This window comes from Arachis hypogaea, chromosome 16, assembly GCF_003086295.3.
Source record: "Arachis hypogaea cultivar Tifrunner chromosome 16, arahy.Tifrunner.gnm2.J5K5, whole genome shotgun sequence".
In the NCBI taxonomy this organism is placed as follows: domain Eukaryota; kingdom Viridiplantae; phylum Streptophyta; class Magnoliopsida; order Fabales; family Fabaceae; genus Arachis; species Arachis hypogaea.
This window is the reverse complement of record NC_092051.1, coordinates 43,856,902-43,873,297: the sequence shown is the minus strand read 5'-3', so window position 1 is coordinate 43,873,297 and position 16,396 is coordinate 43,856,902. Positions and strand designations below refer to the sequence as shown.

Below are 16,396 nucleotides of genomic sequence, written 5' to 3'. Positions count from 1 at the left end.
ATTGTCTTTGCGAAGCTTCTTACCTCTTTATACCATGGTCACACCATATATTCAGGTTTTTTTGTGTTGTTGTGTTTTGTATATGTCCCTGTAACATCACCGCTCTTACTCATCTAGGATTCCAGAAGATCACTGCTGCTTCTATCGCCAAGGCTACTGCACCATGATTATGCCGCAGTTGCTGCATATCTAGTCCACCTTTGTGTTAAGTTTCGACGTTACCACTATGTTCCTCTTGGTCACCATTAACTTTAATCTCAGTCTTTTTTTCTCTTTGCCTTTGCTAACAACTCCTTTAAGGTTTTATTTTTTTTAATTTTATTTTATTTCCTTCTCTATGAAAATGATGTGAATTTGGATGCTCTTGTTCTAATAGAATTTCACAGTAAAATTATTGAATAAACAATACTTGTCAAAGTAAGTATTTATGAACAAATATTTTTAACCAGTAAAGATTAATGAACTGCTCAAAATTGTTCTCTTTAGGTGACAATTATGACTTTCACTTGGTGAAGCATCTATCTTTATTTTTGAAATATGAATTTTATCGTTCAACAAGAAAGCAAAATATATTTTCATGATAATCATAATCCTTGTTTTACTTTTGCATGGAAGATTTTAATAGCCTATTGCTTAGACTATTTAAACCTTAACTAATTTTTCTTTAGATTTATACACTATCTCGTTATATATAGTGATACACAATTTATAGTAATTAAGGATTAGAAAGAAACGGTTTTATTCTGTACTCATCTTGAAAAACTTTCTTATTTTGACATTTAAGTGAAAAATAGTGTCGAGATGTAGTCTCTTTTTTTTACTTTGTTTTAGATTTGGTGGATGGCCAACAAGTTAATTGCATGAAATCTATTATAGGCTAGTACTAATTCTTCTTGGTGTTGAGGCTTTTGCCGATGCACTTCTTGTTGTGCCAAGACATTCGCAGGGAACTCTGGACTGACACTTAATATGTGATTATTGCGCTCATGATATGTTTCTCCTTTTTTTTTTTTTGCACATGTCTTCACTTGAATGTTATTTTGTTGATGTTTATTATGAAGAAGCTAGATTTGTATTATTATTGTACCACCCTCCAGTTATGAAGTTGTACTCCACAAAGAGTGATACAATGATTTTTCACTCTAATGACTTTTAATTTGTAGACTCAAGGGTGGGTTGTGCATACCCGAACTAGCGCATTATTTGATTTGCAGGGTGTCATTCGACACATTTAAATGACAATAATGGCACCATTGTATCACACACATCAAGGTGTCAATGTAACTCATCGGGTATGATAAGTCCTTCGTACGGCCAACCAAACAAATTACAACATATTATTAGAAAATTAGAAAATTACGATCGTGTTGAATATTAACATACATAGAGCAAAAATACTAACCTCTGTCATATAATCTATTTCCTGCCTAAAATTGATCTTCGATGTCTGATGGAAGATTCCGAATTATATATCACTTATTCAAAACTAGAGACAATTGAAAATTATAAAGTTCGCACACTTTTTAAAATACTATTCCTAGTTAAATCAAAAAGTCATAAGAAAGAGTTTTTAATTAAGCTAATTCCAATATTAAAATTTTTAAAGTAATACTAGAATCCAAAATAGTGTTAGAATATTTTCCAACAATTCTAATATTTAGGATGAAGAACAAAAACTCAATCATGAAATAGATCAATGGTGCATGAAATTGTGATTCACACTTTTCACAATTCCGCACAACTAACCAGCAAGTGCACTGGGTCGTCCAAGTAATACCTTACGTGAGTAAGGGTCGATCCCACGGAGATTGTCGGCTTGAAGCAAGTTATGGCTATTTTGTAAATCTTAATCAGGAGATTAATGATGAGAGTGATTGTATTTATGAAAGATAAACAACATGAAATAAAGGATACTTGTGATTCAGTAATAGAGAACAGGTTGAGGTTTTGGAGATGCTTTGTCTTCTGAATCTCTTACTATCTTCTTCTTCACACACGCAAGGCTCCTTCCATGGCAAGCTGTATGTTGGTGGATCACCGTTGTCAATGGCTACCATCCATCCTCTCAGTGAAAATGGTCCAAATGCGCTGTCACCGCACGGCTAATCATCTGTCGGTTCTCACTCATGTTAGAATAGGATCCATTGATCCTTTTGCGTCTGTCACTACGCCCAGCACTCACGAGTTTGAAGCTCGTCACAGTCATCCCTTCCCAGATCCTACTCGGAATACCACAGACAAGGTTTAGACTTTTCCAGATCTCAAGAATGGCTGCTAATAATTCTAGCCTATACCACGAAGACTCTGATCTGAATCAGGAGGCTAAGAGATATGCACCCAGTCTAAGATAGAATAGAGGTAGTTGTCAGGCATGCGTTCATAGGTTGAGAATGGTGATGAGTGTCACGGATCATCACATTCATCAAGTTGAAGTACGAGTGAATATCTTAGAATAGAAACAAGCGTGATTGAATGGAAAACAGTAGTAATTGCATTAATTCATCAAAACACAGCAGAGCTCCTCACCCCCAACCATGGGGTTTAGAGACTCATGCCATAGAAGATACAATATGAAGTGTAAAATGTCATGAGGTACAAAATGAATCTCTAAAAGTGGTTTTTATAATGAACTAGTGATCTAGGATTACAGAAAATGAGTAAGCTAGAATAGTTAGTGTAGAAATCTACTTCCGGAGCTCACTTGGTATGTGCTTGGGCTGAACATTGAAGCTTTCACATGTAGAGACTTTTCTTGGAGTTAAACGCCAGCTTTTGTGCCAGTTTGGGCGTTTAACTCCAGCTTTTATGCCAGTTCTGGCGTTTAACGCCAGAATAGGGTAGAAAGTTGGCGTTCAAACGCCAGTTTGCGTCATCAAAACTCGGACAAAGTATGGACTATTATATATTTCTGGAAAGCCCAGGATGTCTACTTTCTAACTCAATTGAGAGCGCACCAATTGGGCTTCTGTAGCTCGAGAAAATCCATTTCGAGTGCAGGAGGGTCAGAATCCAACAGCATCTGCAGTCCTTCTTCAGCCTCTGAATCAGATTTTTGCTCAGGTCCCTCAATTTCAGCCAGAAAATATCTGAAATCACAGAAAAATACACAAACTCATAGTAAAGTACAGAATTATGATTATTGAATTAAAACTAGTAAAAACATAATAAAAACTAACTAAAATATACTAAAAACATACTAAAAACAATGCCAAAAAGCGTATAAATTATCCGCTCATCAATCAATGTATAAACCTCAAATATAATAAAACACTTAAATTAATAATCCATAAAAGAGATAAACAGAGCTTCTAACCTTAACAGGGGAGATTAATTGCTCATGGTGCAGAGAAACCAAGAATTAGGATTGTATAGTAAAATGTCCCCCTTCGAATAACTCTTTGGACTTATTTAAAACCTAAACAAAAACCTAAAATTTAAATTCAAACTAAATCAAACAGAATCAAATCAAATCATATCTTTTCCTAATCAATCTTAACTAATAATGATCTTCCTTGTAATTAGGATTCAAAACTTGGTGTGTTACTTCATTGGAATCATGGGCTTGCAACTTGATCTTGGGTCAACAAAGTATGCACTTGAAGTTAGAGAGATTGGTGAAGGATTGGGATGCCATGGGAATTGGCCCATGAAGTGGCGTTGGACTTGAGGGAGTAGCGTTCAACGCCAGACCTTATTTATAGTTCTTAAGGCCTCTATCTGATTGGCATTGAACGCCAAGTGAAGTGGCGTTAGATGCAGATGGAGTGGACAGGCTACTAGAGTGCTTCTGGAGGAGTGGCGTTGGGCACCAGATTTTTGGGCGCTGAATTTTGTGACGAAAAGATGATAGTCGTGTGCCCCTCAAACTCGATGTCCACGATAGACATATGCATATCAATCTGAATTTCCGGATGTTAGATTTTTAACGCTATTAAAAATGCCTTATTTAGACCTCTATAACTCAAGTTATCATCACTTTAATACAAAGAGGTCAAGTTTGACAGTATCACTAAGTTTACTGGAAGTTGGTTTTATGATTAGCATTGAACGCTTGGCTTGTGGTGTTAGATGCCACCTTCTTTCCTTACTCCCAGTGCTTCTCTTGCTTGCCTTTCTCCATCTTTGTTCTTGCTCAATTTCTTTTACAACTTCCTAGCTAAACATATCAAAACTCAAAACAACTCCAAAAAATATTAATTAAAACACAAAAATCTCAACTATAATAAGGAGATCACTAACTTTATTTAAAGAAATAATAAAGAAAATAACTAAAGATGCTCATACATCACAACACCAAACTAAAGATGCTCATGCTCATGATGAATTTGATGATGATAATGAGTTTGGTTGATAATGATTATTGATTGGCAAGCGCGTGAATTTTGTCCCGCTTGCATTATTGATGTTGTGGGATGGTGGTTCGTCCCGTCCATGGTGAGGACGATGGCGTTGTCCCGCTCACGAATAAACAAGTTGAGGATAAAGAATTCTCTCTCTTGCTGCGATAGACAAGTTGAGGATGAAGGATTCCCACTCTTATTGTGGTGGACAAGTGGGATTGAGAATTTCCTCTCTTATTACATCGAAAAATTAGATGGAAAGTTAAGGATTCCCTTCGATTCAATTTCTGGCTGTAGTGTGAATGAGTTAGAATGAACGATTCCCTATAGTTGCATCACAGTCTCTTTTTGGTTTCAAGATGAGAAGGCACCCTTCTTTGAGTGAGACAGTACTCTATTATTTTTTTTTATGGCACAGCCAATACCTCCAGGAGAAGGTGAGAATGCACTCTCTTTTGTTTCATATCATTCCTCGATTTAATTCCTCCTGGGGATGCGCAACTGAGAGATGATATTCAGATTAGCTACTAGTTGTGTTGGATCTGGCAGTGCAACTGACACGCGAGCACACGGCTAATAGGATAGAGATGCATCATACTGCAGTTGTTTGAAATTGCTTGGGTCTGCATAATTATTTTGGCTTGTCTATTTGACATTTTGTTAATTAACTGTTAACTGTATTATTTATTGTAATTGTTCTCTAACTGTATTTGCTTTATATTGCTTATTGTTTGTGTTTGACTTCATTAATGAGACTTGGGAGTAGGATTAAAGATGATGACTGTTGGAAATGGATGGGATTAATGGTAGTTCAAAATATGTTTAACTGAGCAAATTAATCTTGTATGGATTAGTTAAAACCTTAGGCTTAGATTCCTGTGAAGTTGGAGATTAGAATTATCTAGTGGGTTCATATTTTTTTATGTAGTTTTTATTTAAACCGGTTATTCTACTGAAAACTTTCGGGTTCTCACCTATCGTGGATTTGTTGTTTTTCAGATACAGAATGCAATGCACTTTGTTGAGGGTGCAGAATTCTAGATGATGAAGCGAAAAAGATCCTTTTGAGATTTATTTTGGCTTTAGAATTCTCTCCACTTTTAAAACTTTATTATATATTCTGTATATTCTTCTTAGAGACTTTTACTTTGGAGAAACAGGTTTTCTATTTTGTAATATATATATATATATATATATATATATATATATATATATATATTCTACTTTTGTATCCAACTTTATTCGCTTTAACACGTTCATTGTGGGTTTAACGATTTTCGATATTTATTTTTTTTTCACGGGCTCCTAGTTATGATATTATTCTTCTATATTATGTATGCATATCTCTTTTAAGTGTATCTTAACGTTTTACCATCTTTAATTTATGAGTATATATAGCGTAAAGCTCGGTGTGTTAGAGTATTACATATTTTATGATGAGTTTTAAATATGGATAAGATTCTAATTGATTATATTTCAAATTAAGTTATAATTCGATTCATAAGATTTCAATTTGAAATAAGATAAGATAAGGTTTGGTCAAGAAATTGATAATAAGGATCAATCTTAGTGTGAATATACATAATATCTTCATACTATTAAAGAAAAAAGTTTTATTCACTAGCATATTTAGATATTGGCATCTAACCCGTCTTATTTCGATAAAATTTTAAGTACAAAATTGATCAATATTACTTTCTCTGCATGATATAAACACTTTGTAATCTTTTACTAGTGTCCTGATACAGTCAAAGAGAAATTACCCTACTGTATTTGAGATATATTATTATTTGATTTGATTTAATTTTTTTATTTTATTTAAATAATTTAAAATTTTAAAATATAAAATTTTTAATTTAAAATTTTGATAAATATAATTTAAATTAACAATTTAGTTCAATTTAATACAAATAAAAATTAACTAAATCTAATACAAATAAATGTAAATCGATATTCATATTTTGTTTTATTATATCTTGAATCGTTAAAGTGATTGAAATATTATATTTCGAAAAGGATATTGCCATATGTGAATCTCTTCCAATAGTATATATTTGATATAAATTCTTTTACTACATGTAAAAAAAAAAGGTTTTACTATGTCAATAAATAAAACTAAATCCTTCTTAATTTTATTGTTTCGTGTTGGATTGTAGACAAAATTGTTCCTATTTATCTTTCTCGATAAATTAGTAACGAAAATTTGATAAATTACTAATATTTGATCTATTAAAATATTAGATAAATTATTTTTTAATAAATTTTGTTTAAAACATAATTAATTAATTTTAAAATTTTAGAAAACTTAATAGACTAATTTATCTTTTTATTTTATTGGAGAATAATGTACTTATGTTTTTAAAAAAATGTTAATTTTACTTTTTAAAATATAATCTATTTATTCAACACACAATTTATTAAGAATTAATTTAAGATTCAATATTTGTAAATGATGAATGGGCTTGAGTTAGCGTGACATGTCATGACTACAAATCATGAAATCAATCAATCAACGAGGCTAGCTGAAGAGTATTAATGCACGTTGTTTTAAATATGTTCTCTTGAAATGGAAGCCAATTAAGTTTTGAGTTTTGAGAGCAGAAATAAATAAACGAAAGCATGGCATTGTTGCACATCCTTCAATCTAGCCTCCCATTTCTCTCGGCCATTTAATTTCTTAAATCCAAAATCAAAAGACCCTTTTGACCCAATTCAATCCAAATGCATGTTGTTGTTGTTGAAGAACAATATTGATGCCATGCATGATTATCATCATCATCTTAATTCCTTGAGTTTGCGGGCGGGCTTCAAATTATGGAAATGAATTATGGAATGAGGAAGAACATTATTATTAATAATGGCGTATTCCTCGTTTTACTACTCTCATGTTTTCTACCACGTGTTCAATCTGCGGACCCGCAACCAACTTCTGCTATGATACCATCATTTTACACGGAAGAAATTTACAAGGAGATTGAAGCTCTTGCCACAGTTTTAACGATAGATATCAAGAAAAACCTAGGCTACTGCATTAAGGATATGTGCGTTGTCTTAGCTTTGATCTCTTGTGTGTGTGTGTATCTATATAAATAGATATAGTATTACTTAATTAGTCACATCTTTGTATTATTTATGAACATGCAATTCATTGCAATTTCCCATCTTTTTCAGAAAAAAAGATTGGCTGGAAGCGTTTGATTTCAAGGGCAAGTTAGATTTCGTCGATGGTTGTGTTAAGCAAAAAGGTATGACAACTCTCCTAATAATAATATATTGAGACGTATTTTATTCTTGTAGTGAAATTAACATTTGTTTTTGAGCAAAAATATTCTCTAACCTCCAAAATTTAAGGAAAATCTGGTCAGGTGTATATATTAGGAATAGTGCAGATAATCTAACTCCGACCGTTATTTTGATGTTCATGTAGCGTTGCTCATTTCTTAAATATTGGAGTTATTTGTGCAAGTTGTATAGACTATAAAACTTGATTATGGGTTTTTTTGGCTAGCATCCATACCCTACTCTTTTCAGTGCAATTAGCTAATAGTCATAATTTTTCGAAGTAAATACGCTGTATAACAATAACGAATAAAAAGTTGTAGAGATTTAAAAACTTGAGATGAAGGGTTTCTTGACTAGTATCCATACTATTTTGAGTGCAAAGAGATTTAGATATTAGTCATCATTTTCAGAAGTAAGTACCCTAGACAACAGTAAAAAAGAAAAGTTGTACAGACTCCAAAGCTTGAAATGGAGAGTTTCTTGGATAGCATCCAACTATTTTGAGTGCGAAGAGATTTAGTCATTAGTCATCTTTTCCATAAGTAAATACCCTAGATAACAACAAAAAGAAAAATTGTATAAACTCTACATGTTGACATGTTTCCTAATGAGAGCTTTCTCAAGTGTTGAATGCTCAGCATGTGAGGGAAGTGGGAGAAAATGATGGTTCACAAAAGTCTAAATGTTGAGCATTGTATACACTGCTGAGAGTAAAACATTCTTTATGTTCTAAGAATTCCTGAAAAGTGAAAGGCATATTTTTGTAGTGTGAAGGAAACTAATGGATTCATGGCAGTGGCATAAAGTAGAATATAATGCAATTGAATTGACAGGGGATTTCAGAGATCGGATGTGCACAGCAGCGGAAATAAGGTACTACTTCAGGAGTTTGTTGCAAGGGGGTTCAGATGGGAATTATGTGAAACCAAACAGGAATTGCAACTTGACTTCATGGGTTCCTGGTTGTGAACCTGGTTGGAGTTGTAGTGCTGATGAGCCTATTGATCTCAAGAAGGATAATAAGGAGGAAATTCCTTCTAGAGTTTCAAATTCCCAACCTTGTTGTGAGGGCTTCTTCTGCCCTGAGGGCTTGACTTGCATGATAAGTAAGTGGAATGTGATTATATTTATTATAAATTACAGTTTCTAGTCTTTCTCTATATTTTGAAGTTTTTAATTAAGTTTTTACTCTATTTTAAATTTTGTAATTAGGTTCTTATTGACTTATTGTGCATAAAATATTAGAGTTAACAACATTTTTCTTTTCAAATTAAAGATACCTACATTTAGCATTAAATCTCTAATTCTGAACATCTTATTTTTAAAGTATTCTGTTAACTCTAATGATTTTTGCATAGTAAAGATCTAATTATAAGATTTAAAGCAATATAAATATTCAATTGAAAACTTTTAAATGATAGGGACTTAATTATAAATTTAGTAAAATCGTAGAAACTGAAAATGTAATTTAACCATCCTATGATGATTTCACTTAAAATTCTCAAACTATTTTCTAATTGATTTTCCTCTTAATGAAGCTTGCCCCCTTGGTTCGTATTGTCCAATTTCAACACTAGATGCACAAAATGGAGTATGTAACCCGTAAGTTCTAATTAATCTTACATCCATAGTGTATGAAAAAAAGAAAGTTTGATTTGATAAAAGTTTGATTAATGTTTCAAAATACACAAAAATTTGCATGGCAGATATGGTTACAAGGTCCCTGCAGGGGACAAGAATCATAGTTGTGGTAGTGCTGATACTTGGAGTAGTGCTGTCAACAATACTAACATATTCTGTGAAGCAGGACATTATTGCCCAACTACAACCCAAAAGTCTGTTTGCAATAAGGGGTATTCAACTGCATATTTATTTTTGGCTACTATCACTGCCTATTCCACACATTTGCTACTATTAATCGGAATCCACACTCACTAGTACAATTATTGTTGCGCAATTTCAGATACTATTGCAGGGCTGGATCAACTGATCCAATTGGTGAGTCAAATTTTATGCCATTATGTGTTCTTAAACCATAGATACACGGAACGGACTGCGTTCTAGTATGCAATATGTGGTACACGGATATCTATAAAATATTTTACATAAAAAATATACATATAATATTTTGATATGCAGATAAATTGGTATGCGATACGCTACTTAATTCACGGTAATATTTTATGTAAAAAATATACATATGACCTTTTGATATGCAGATAAATTGGTACGCGATACCCTACTTAATTCACGGTACAATATATATAAAATATTTTATGTAAAAAATATACATATGACCTTTTTGATATGTAGATAAATTGGTACGCGGTAGGCTACTTAATTAATAAATTCATGTAACTATATCTTAAATATATTGCAAGAATTTGTAATGTCTCTAAGATTGAACTGAATATATTCTATAATTAGGAAGATTCTACAATTATCTACCAATAATTGGACATTTACTTTTCTATCCATTTGCAAGCTCTTCTTTGTTTCATGAGAATAGAAAATATCAAAGTAGGCATCAAAAGATCATCTACCAATAATATTTTATTTTCTTTTAAAAAAATTATTATATTTAGTTCTTTATTATTTTTCAGCATGCTCCAAGTTGAGTACCTGTAATCCAGAATCTGAAAGCCAAACGATGCATGCTTATAGTGCTTTGCTCATTGTAAGTAGATTTCGATCAAGTACTGGATGAAGGTCATCTTGAAGTTCCTCTCTATTCATTTTGCTTCACTAGCTATGCTGTATTAAAATCTTTCATTCAAGTCTAATTAATTTGTCTTTTTCATTCTTTGCATTTTCTCTACAAATCTTCTACTTATCTTGTAAGAGAAGAAAAAAAATACCATGAGATCAACATATAAGTTCCGCTAATATTACTTTCTTTTTGAATTTATGTGTAGGTGGCTTTGAGTACACTCCTAGTCTTCATTTATAATTGTTCTGATCAAGTTCTTGCGACCCGAGAAAGAAGGCAAGCGAAATCCAGAGAACGTGCAGCAAAGCATGTTAGAGAAACGGTGCAAGCACGTGAAAGGTGGAAGATGGCAAAAGATATTGCCAAGAAGCGTACAATGGAGTCGTTGAATCGCACCTTCTCGCGAAGGAAGTCACAGAAGATGTCAGATCTTCCAAATACCATGGCAAATGTAGAGAACAACAAGGAGCCTAGCAACCTCTCCAAGATGATGGATTCCATTGAGAATGATCCCAACAGTCAGGAAGGCTTCGACGTGCAGATTGGAGATAAGAATGTGAAGAAGCAGCAGATGACAAAGGGAAAGAATCTGCATACACATAGCCAGATTTTGAGGTATGCTTATGGCCAGATTGAGAAGGAGAAAGCTCAGCAAGAGAAGAACACTAACTTGACATTCTCAGGAGTGATATCGATGGCCACCGAACAAGGAGAGGAAGTGAGAAAAAGGCCTGTGATTGAGATAGCTTTCAAGGACATAACTCTCACTTTGAAAGGGAAGAACAAGCATCTTCTTAGGTGTGTGTCCGGCAAGTTCATGCCAGGTCGAATTTCAGCTGTCATGGGACCCTCAGGGGCAGGGAAAACCACATTCCTTTCGGCTTTGGTAGGAAAAGCCAGAGGGTGCAATATAACAGGTGAAATTCTTATTAACGGAAAAAATGATTCCATTCACTGTTATAAGAAAATCACTGGTTTTGTGCCACAAGATGATATTGTCCATGGAAACTTGACAGTGGAGGAAAATCTTCGTTTTAGTGCAAGATGCAGGTATTTGTTTGATTTTTTCCTATAAAGCTTAGTTTATGAATTTTTTTTATATTGGAATTAAATAATTACAAATTCATTTCATTTTATATTTTGCTATCTTCTAAGCTATTTTTCTAATTTCTATCCTCATTTCAATCTTTGGTTTTTTCTTAATAATGAAGACTATCGGCGGACTTGCCGAAAGCAGATAAGGTTTTGATTGTTGAGAGGGTAATTGAGTCCTTGGGACTTCAGCCAGTGAGGGATTCTCTAGTCGGCACAGTAGAGAAGCGAGGCATCTCCGGAGGACAGAGAAAACGTGTAAATGTTGGCCTGGAGATGGTGATGGAGCCTTCCTTGTTAATCTTAGATGAGCCTACAACTGGCCTTGACAGTGCATCTTCCAGTTTGCTACTTAAGGCTCTTCGACGCGAAGCTCTCGAAGGCGTTAACATTTGCATGGTACTTCATCAACCAAGGTAAAGCATTTCCTTTTTGAGTTCAACTGGTTTGTAGCAGCTTTATTCAACTTGAAATAGAGTAGTTGAAATCTCTTTGGATTCATGAATTTCAGTAATTGCGAATAACACAATTTAAGCCTATGTTACCAATACACTAAAATCAATCACTAAAGCACATGTTAAAATAAAAATATACATTGAAAATAAATTAAATCACAGATGTACAAATAATATAGCACAATTTTAGTAGTTAAATCACATTGATTTTAGTAGTTAATTTTAGTGTACAAATAATATAGCACAATTTAATATAGGTTAAATTACTTAATCCTTATAATTTTACGAAATTTATATTAAACTTCTATATTTTAAAAGTTTTTAATTGAATTTCTACACTAATTTAAAATTTGTAATCACATTTTTATCATTCTTAAAATGTTTAACTTAACCAAATATGTTTTGATATTTTTTAGTGATGTGAAATGAACAAAAATATTTTTGTAACGTTTATTATTAAAAAAGATCTAATTATAAATTTTAAATTGATGTAGAGACTAAATTAAAAAATTTTGAATGTAAAAAATTAATTATAAATTTTAAAAATTTATAGAGACCGAAGAGTAAAGAGTAATTTAGCCTTTAATATATTCAAGAAAAAACGATATAAATAATAATTGATTAAAGGATAAATTTTGATGGATACTTCGTCGCACCTATATCTTAATCTTCTTCACATTCTGCAATCTTATTCTCTTTTAATATTCCAACTTAAACTTGTCTTGCTTCCTTTCATTGGTTTTGTTGTGATGCAGCTATACTTTGTTTAGAATGTTTGATGATATAGTGTTTCTAGCCAAAGGTGGCCTTACTGCATATCATGGCCCTGTGAAAAATGTAGAAGAATACTTTGCCAGCATTGGGATTCCTGTGCCGGACCGTGTGAATCCTCCAGACCATTTCATTGACATTCTAGAAGGTTTGGTGAAACCGAGTGCAACAGGTGTAACTCATGAACAACTTCCTGTCAGATGGATGCTTCACAATGGATATGCAGTGCCACCAGATATGCTTCATTTTGTTGATCAAATCGCAGCGGCTTCTGGTGGCGCAACTGTGGTTCCTACAAGTCAGTCAATAAAGGTTACTGAGAATGAGCAATCTTTTTTCTCAGAGTTTTGGGAGGATTTGAGGGATAATATTCAGAGCCAACTAGATCGCCTTGAGGCGATCTTTATGACGTCGAAGGACTTATCGAACCGGAGAACTCCTAGTATAGCCAGGCAGTACAGATATTTTATTGGCCGGTATGAATTAGTGCATATAAATTTGTGTATACATCCATTTAATCAATGCATGTGAATTTCTACATTCTTCATTTTTCTAATCAAGTTTGTTTAGCATTTCTCTTCACACCACACTAGACAAAAAGATTAAATATATTTTACACATACACACACATTTATTTAAGCTAGTCTATGGATGCAAAATGTAGTTCTTTCAACATGAACATATGGCCTTTTTGGTAACTGCCTCACAATATAAATGTAGGAAAATTGAGAGAGACAAACGTGATTTGAAATGAAAATTATACAAAAACAAGCAAATTTTAAATTCCAGTTGTGTTGCTTGTACTCAAATTAATCTCCTTTCAGGGTCGGTAAGCAGCGGCTGAGAGAGGCTAAATTACAAGCTGTAGACTATCTCCTTTTACTAGTTGCTGGTGCTATCTTGGGAATGCTCACTAAAGTGAATGATAACTCATTTGGCTCCCTTGGTTATACATTTACAATCATTGCCGTCTGTAAGTCAAAAAGAAGGGGGAAAACATCTTATTAAGCATGAATTTCCACATTGGATAAATCTTTTTCCAACTAATAATTTCGCTTTCACATGTATAAAATTATATTTGCAGCTCTACTCTGCAAGATTGGTGCCCTAAGATCATTTTCTAATGACAAGTTAAATTACTGGAGGGAGAGCGCCTCTGGGATCAGTAGCCTGGCCCATTTTCTATCTAAAGACACAGTTGATCTTTTCAACACAATCATCAAACCGGTTGTTTTTCTATCCATGTTCTACTTTTTCAGCAATCCGAGGTCAAGCTTTGCAAGTAACTATGTAGTGTTGCTTTGTTTGGTGTACTGTGTGACTGGCATAGCTTATATATTCGCCATCTACTTCGCCTACAGTCTTGCACAGCTGGTATGGATAGTGTCGATGAACAAACTCATCCCTTGGTCATTATTTGGTAATTATCTTTGGACAGAAAAGACGTGACTTTTTGTGTTGTCATGTCTTTATTTCTGTATTTCTGTCCTAAGACAGGTACCAAATACAATCTTAATGTTTCTAAACATAACGATCGAAGAAAGAAAAATTCTTCTAAACATTTGTTTTCTTGATAGTAAATCGCATTTCTTTCTTCATTCCTTTTTTTTATTTTTTTTCTTCATTTTGTTTTTTCTTTTTGTGTCACCTATAGTGGTCAGTGTTGCTTCCTGTGGTTATGACCCTCATTGCAAAACAAAACGACGATTCAATACTCATGCACATTATAATGAAAGTTTGCTACCCAAGATGGGCTTTGGAGGCCTTTGTCATTGCAAATGCTGAAAGGTCTGTTTTAACTTCTAACCATTGACTTCTTTTTTTCTCATTTTCCTCTTCTTGTATGTATATAATTCCATCTTAGCCTAGCAATATATATTATATGGGAAGTTTCTTCGACAAGGCAAAGTTAAAAACATTATAAGTTTATAATTGATATAAAATTTATATACATTCTTCTTCTTTCTTTCTTTTGCTAAGCCAAATTTGCTAAATTTTGAATGTGGCGATGTGTTCTGATCAGGTACACTGGGGTGTGGCTAATAACACGATGCACTTCACTGCTGGTGAGTAGGTATAATCTTGGGGACTGGGACTTTTGTCTGATTGCCCTTGTTGTTTATGGTATCGTTGCCAGAATTGTGGCCTTCTTTTGCCTTGTTATTTCCCAAAAGAGGTGATTTATCAGTGTACATTACATTACGAATCATAGATTTTGTTCATAAAATACCCTTGTAAGTTGCAACTAGAGTTAGTTTCCAATTTGATGTAAGATAATGCTGCCAGTTAAAGTGGCATTAGCAGTATAGGTGTATATGTGTCATTATCATTTAGCTTCTTAGGAATTTAATATAACTCTATTTTTTTATCTTCTCCCCCTTATTTGCTATGGATTACTTGGAACTAATTTGTGAATTAACGAACTTTATGTTTCGGGTTCAGTGGTTCAACATTTGCTTTCATCTGTTGATTTATATAAATGGCCGGAAAACTTTTGCTAGGATTTTGGATATTTTGACTTTGAATAATACCTTTACTCTAAATAAACTTACTTTCTTATTAAAGGTAAATTACAAAAAAAGTGATGAATACTATCGAATTTAGCGTCGTCTATTAGTAGTAATTTTATCGTTGGATTTTCTTACAGTTGAAACAATAAATTTGTTAGCGTAAAAATTTGTCATCGGATTTCTGTATTCGACAAAAAATTCGCTGATAATAATTAGAGAAAAAATAAAAAATACACGCTAAATTTAGGTGGGATTTATTAATCCGACGGTAACCTGAATTAGTAAAGCACTGCATTTTGGCAACTACCATCTATTCGTTATCATCAGATTTATCCGCTGATAAATTCGACAGTAATATTGCCCTAAATTCAAAACAAGAAACCCTCCCCCTTACTTTTCGAAAGCTCTTCTTTATCCATTCCTCTCCTCTCTCTTTCTCTCTCCCATGTAACCATTATAACAATCCAGATTTTCAATGACGAACTTCTCGAGTTTCAAACGTTAGAAAAGTCGTAAAATACAAGTGACACGAATAGACACTATTTGACGAATCGATTTTGAATATGCAGAAAAATAAATTATAATATTTCAAATATAAGAATATTTTCAGATAATAATGCTTGATTATATTAATATTTTATTCTATTGATATTTTAATTATGATATTTATGATAATAATATAGTAACCGGACCTAAAATCTACCGGTACGGATTAATGTCGTCATTCTTATTACTAGTATCATTTATACTAGTAGCTCATATATTTACTCTAGAAATGTAATTACTAGTGATATAATATATCTAACTTTAATAATTATCCTCTTAATATATTTTATAAATTTACTCGGGGACTAATCACCCTTGGAATTCGGGCTGTGTCGATTCGAGCCACCTCCTACTTGTTTTTCAATCTTCGTATATAATCTTGAGAGCACATCCTGCTTCCTTTTCTTCTTTGTACGTGACTTGGAAAAAGGAAAAAAGTTGAAAAGTTCATAGTTAGAGAGCTTCTGAGGTTCGATCCTTTTGATTCTAAAACTTTAACAAAGATTCCAAATTAATTAAAGTATTTGTCTCTTTCTCCTCTTTACAAACATACTAGATTTGGAAAAGTGAGAAATCTCTTCCTAAATTTATGATGAATACTTGGTCATCATGAGTTATATGTTTAAAAGTTGTTTTGGTTTTAAAACTAGCAAGGAAGCGAGATAGAAATCATCAAGAGAAAATCGGTTT

At 33.1% G+C, this 16,396-nt stretch overlaps 1 protein-coding gene across 1 annotated transcript; it reads left to right on the top strand.

The window, feature by feature from the left end:
* The first annotated feature begins 6,993 nt into the window (after nt 1-6,993).
* On the top strand, nt 6,994-15,100 carry LOC112754158 (putative white-brown complex homolog protein 30). Its single transcript, XM_072219551.1, has 14 exons — nt 6,994-7,381; nt 7,512-7,585; nt 8,456-8,728; nt 9,161-9,224; nt 9,329-9,475; nt 9,586-9,620; nt 10,226-10,299; nt 10,538-11,382; nt 11,544-11,840; nt 12,635-13,126; nt 13,475-13,623; nt 13,735-14,024; nt 14,305-14,438; nt 14,674-15,100. Exons 1-14 carry the CDS (start codon nt 7,155-7,157, stop codon nt 14,828-14,830), a joined length of 3,258 nt encoding a protein of 1,085 aa, XP_072075652.1. The 5' UTR covers nt 6,994-7,154; the 3' UTR covers nt 14,831-15,100.
* Nucleotides 15,101-16,396: the final 1,296 nt, after the last annotated feature.

Coding starts and splice junctions, on each gene's coding strand:
- LOC112754158 (XM_072219551.1), top strand. CDS start 7,155: ATGGAAATGAATTATGGAATGAGGAAGAACATTATTATTAATAATGGC. Junction 9,621..10,225: donor TGGATCAACTGATCCAATTG/GTGAGTCAAATT, acceptor ATTATTTTTCAG/CATGCTCCAAGTTGAGTACC. Junction 14,025..14,304: donor CCTACAGTCTTGCACAGCTG/GTATGGATAGTG, acceptor TGTCACCTATAG/TGGTCAGTGTTGCTTCCTGT.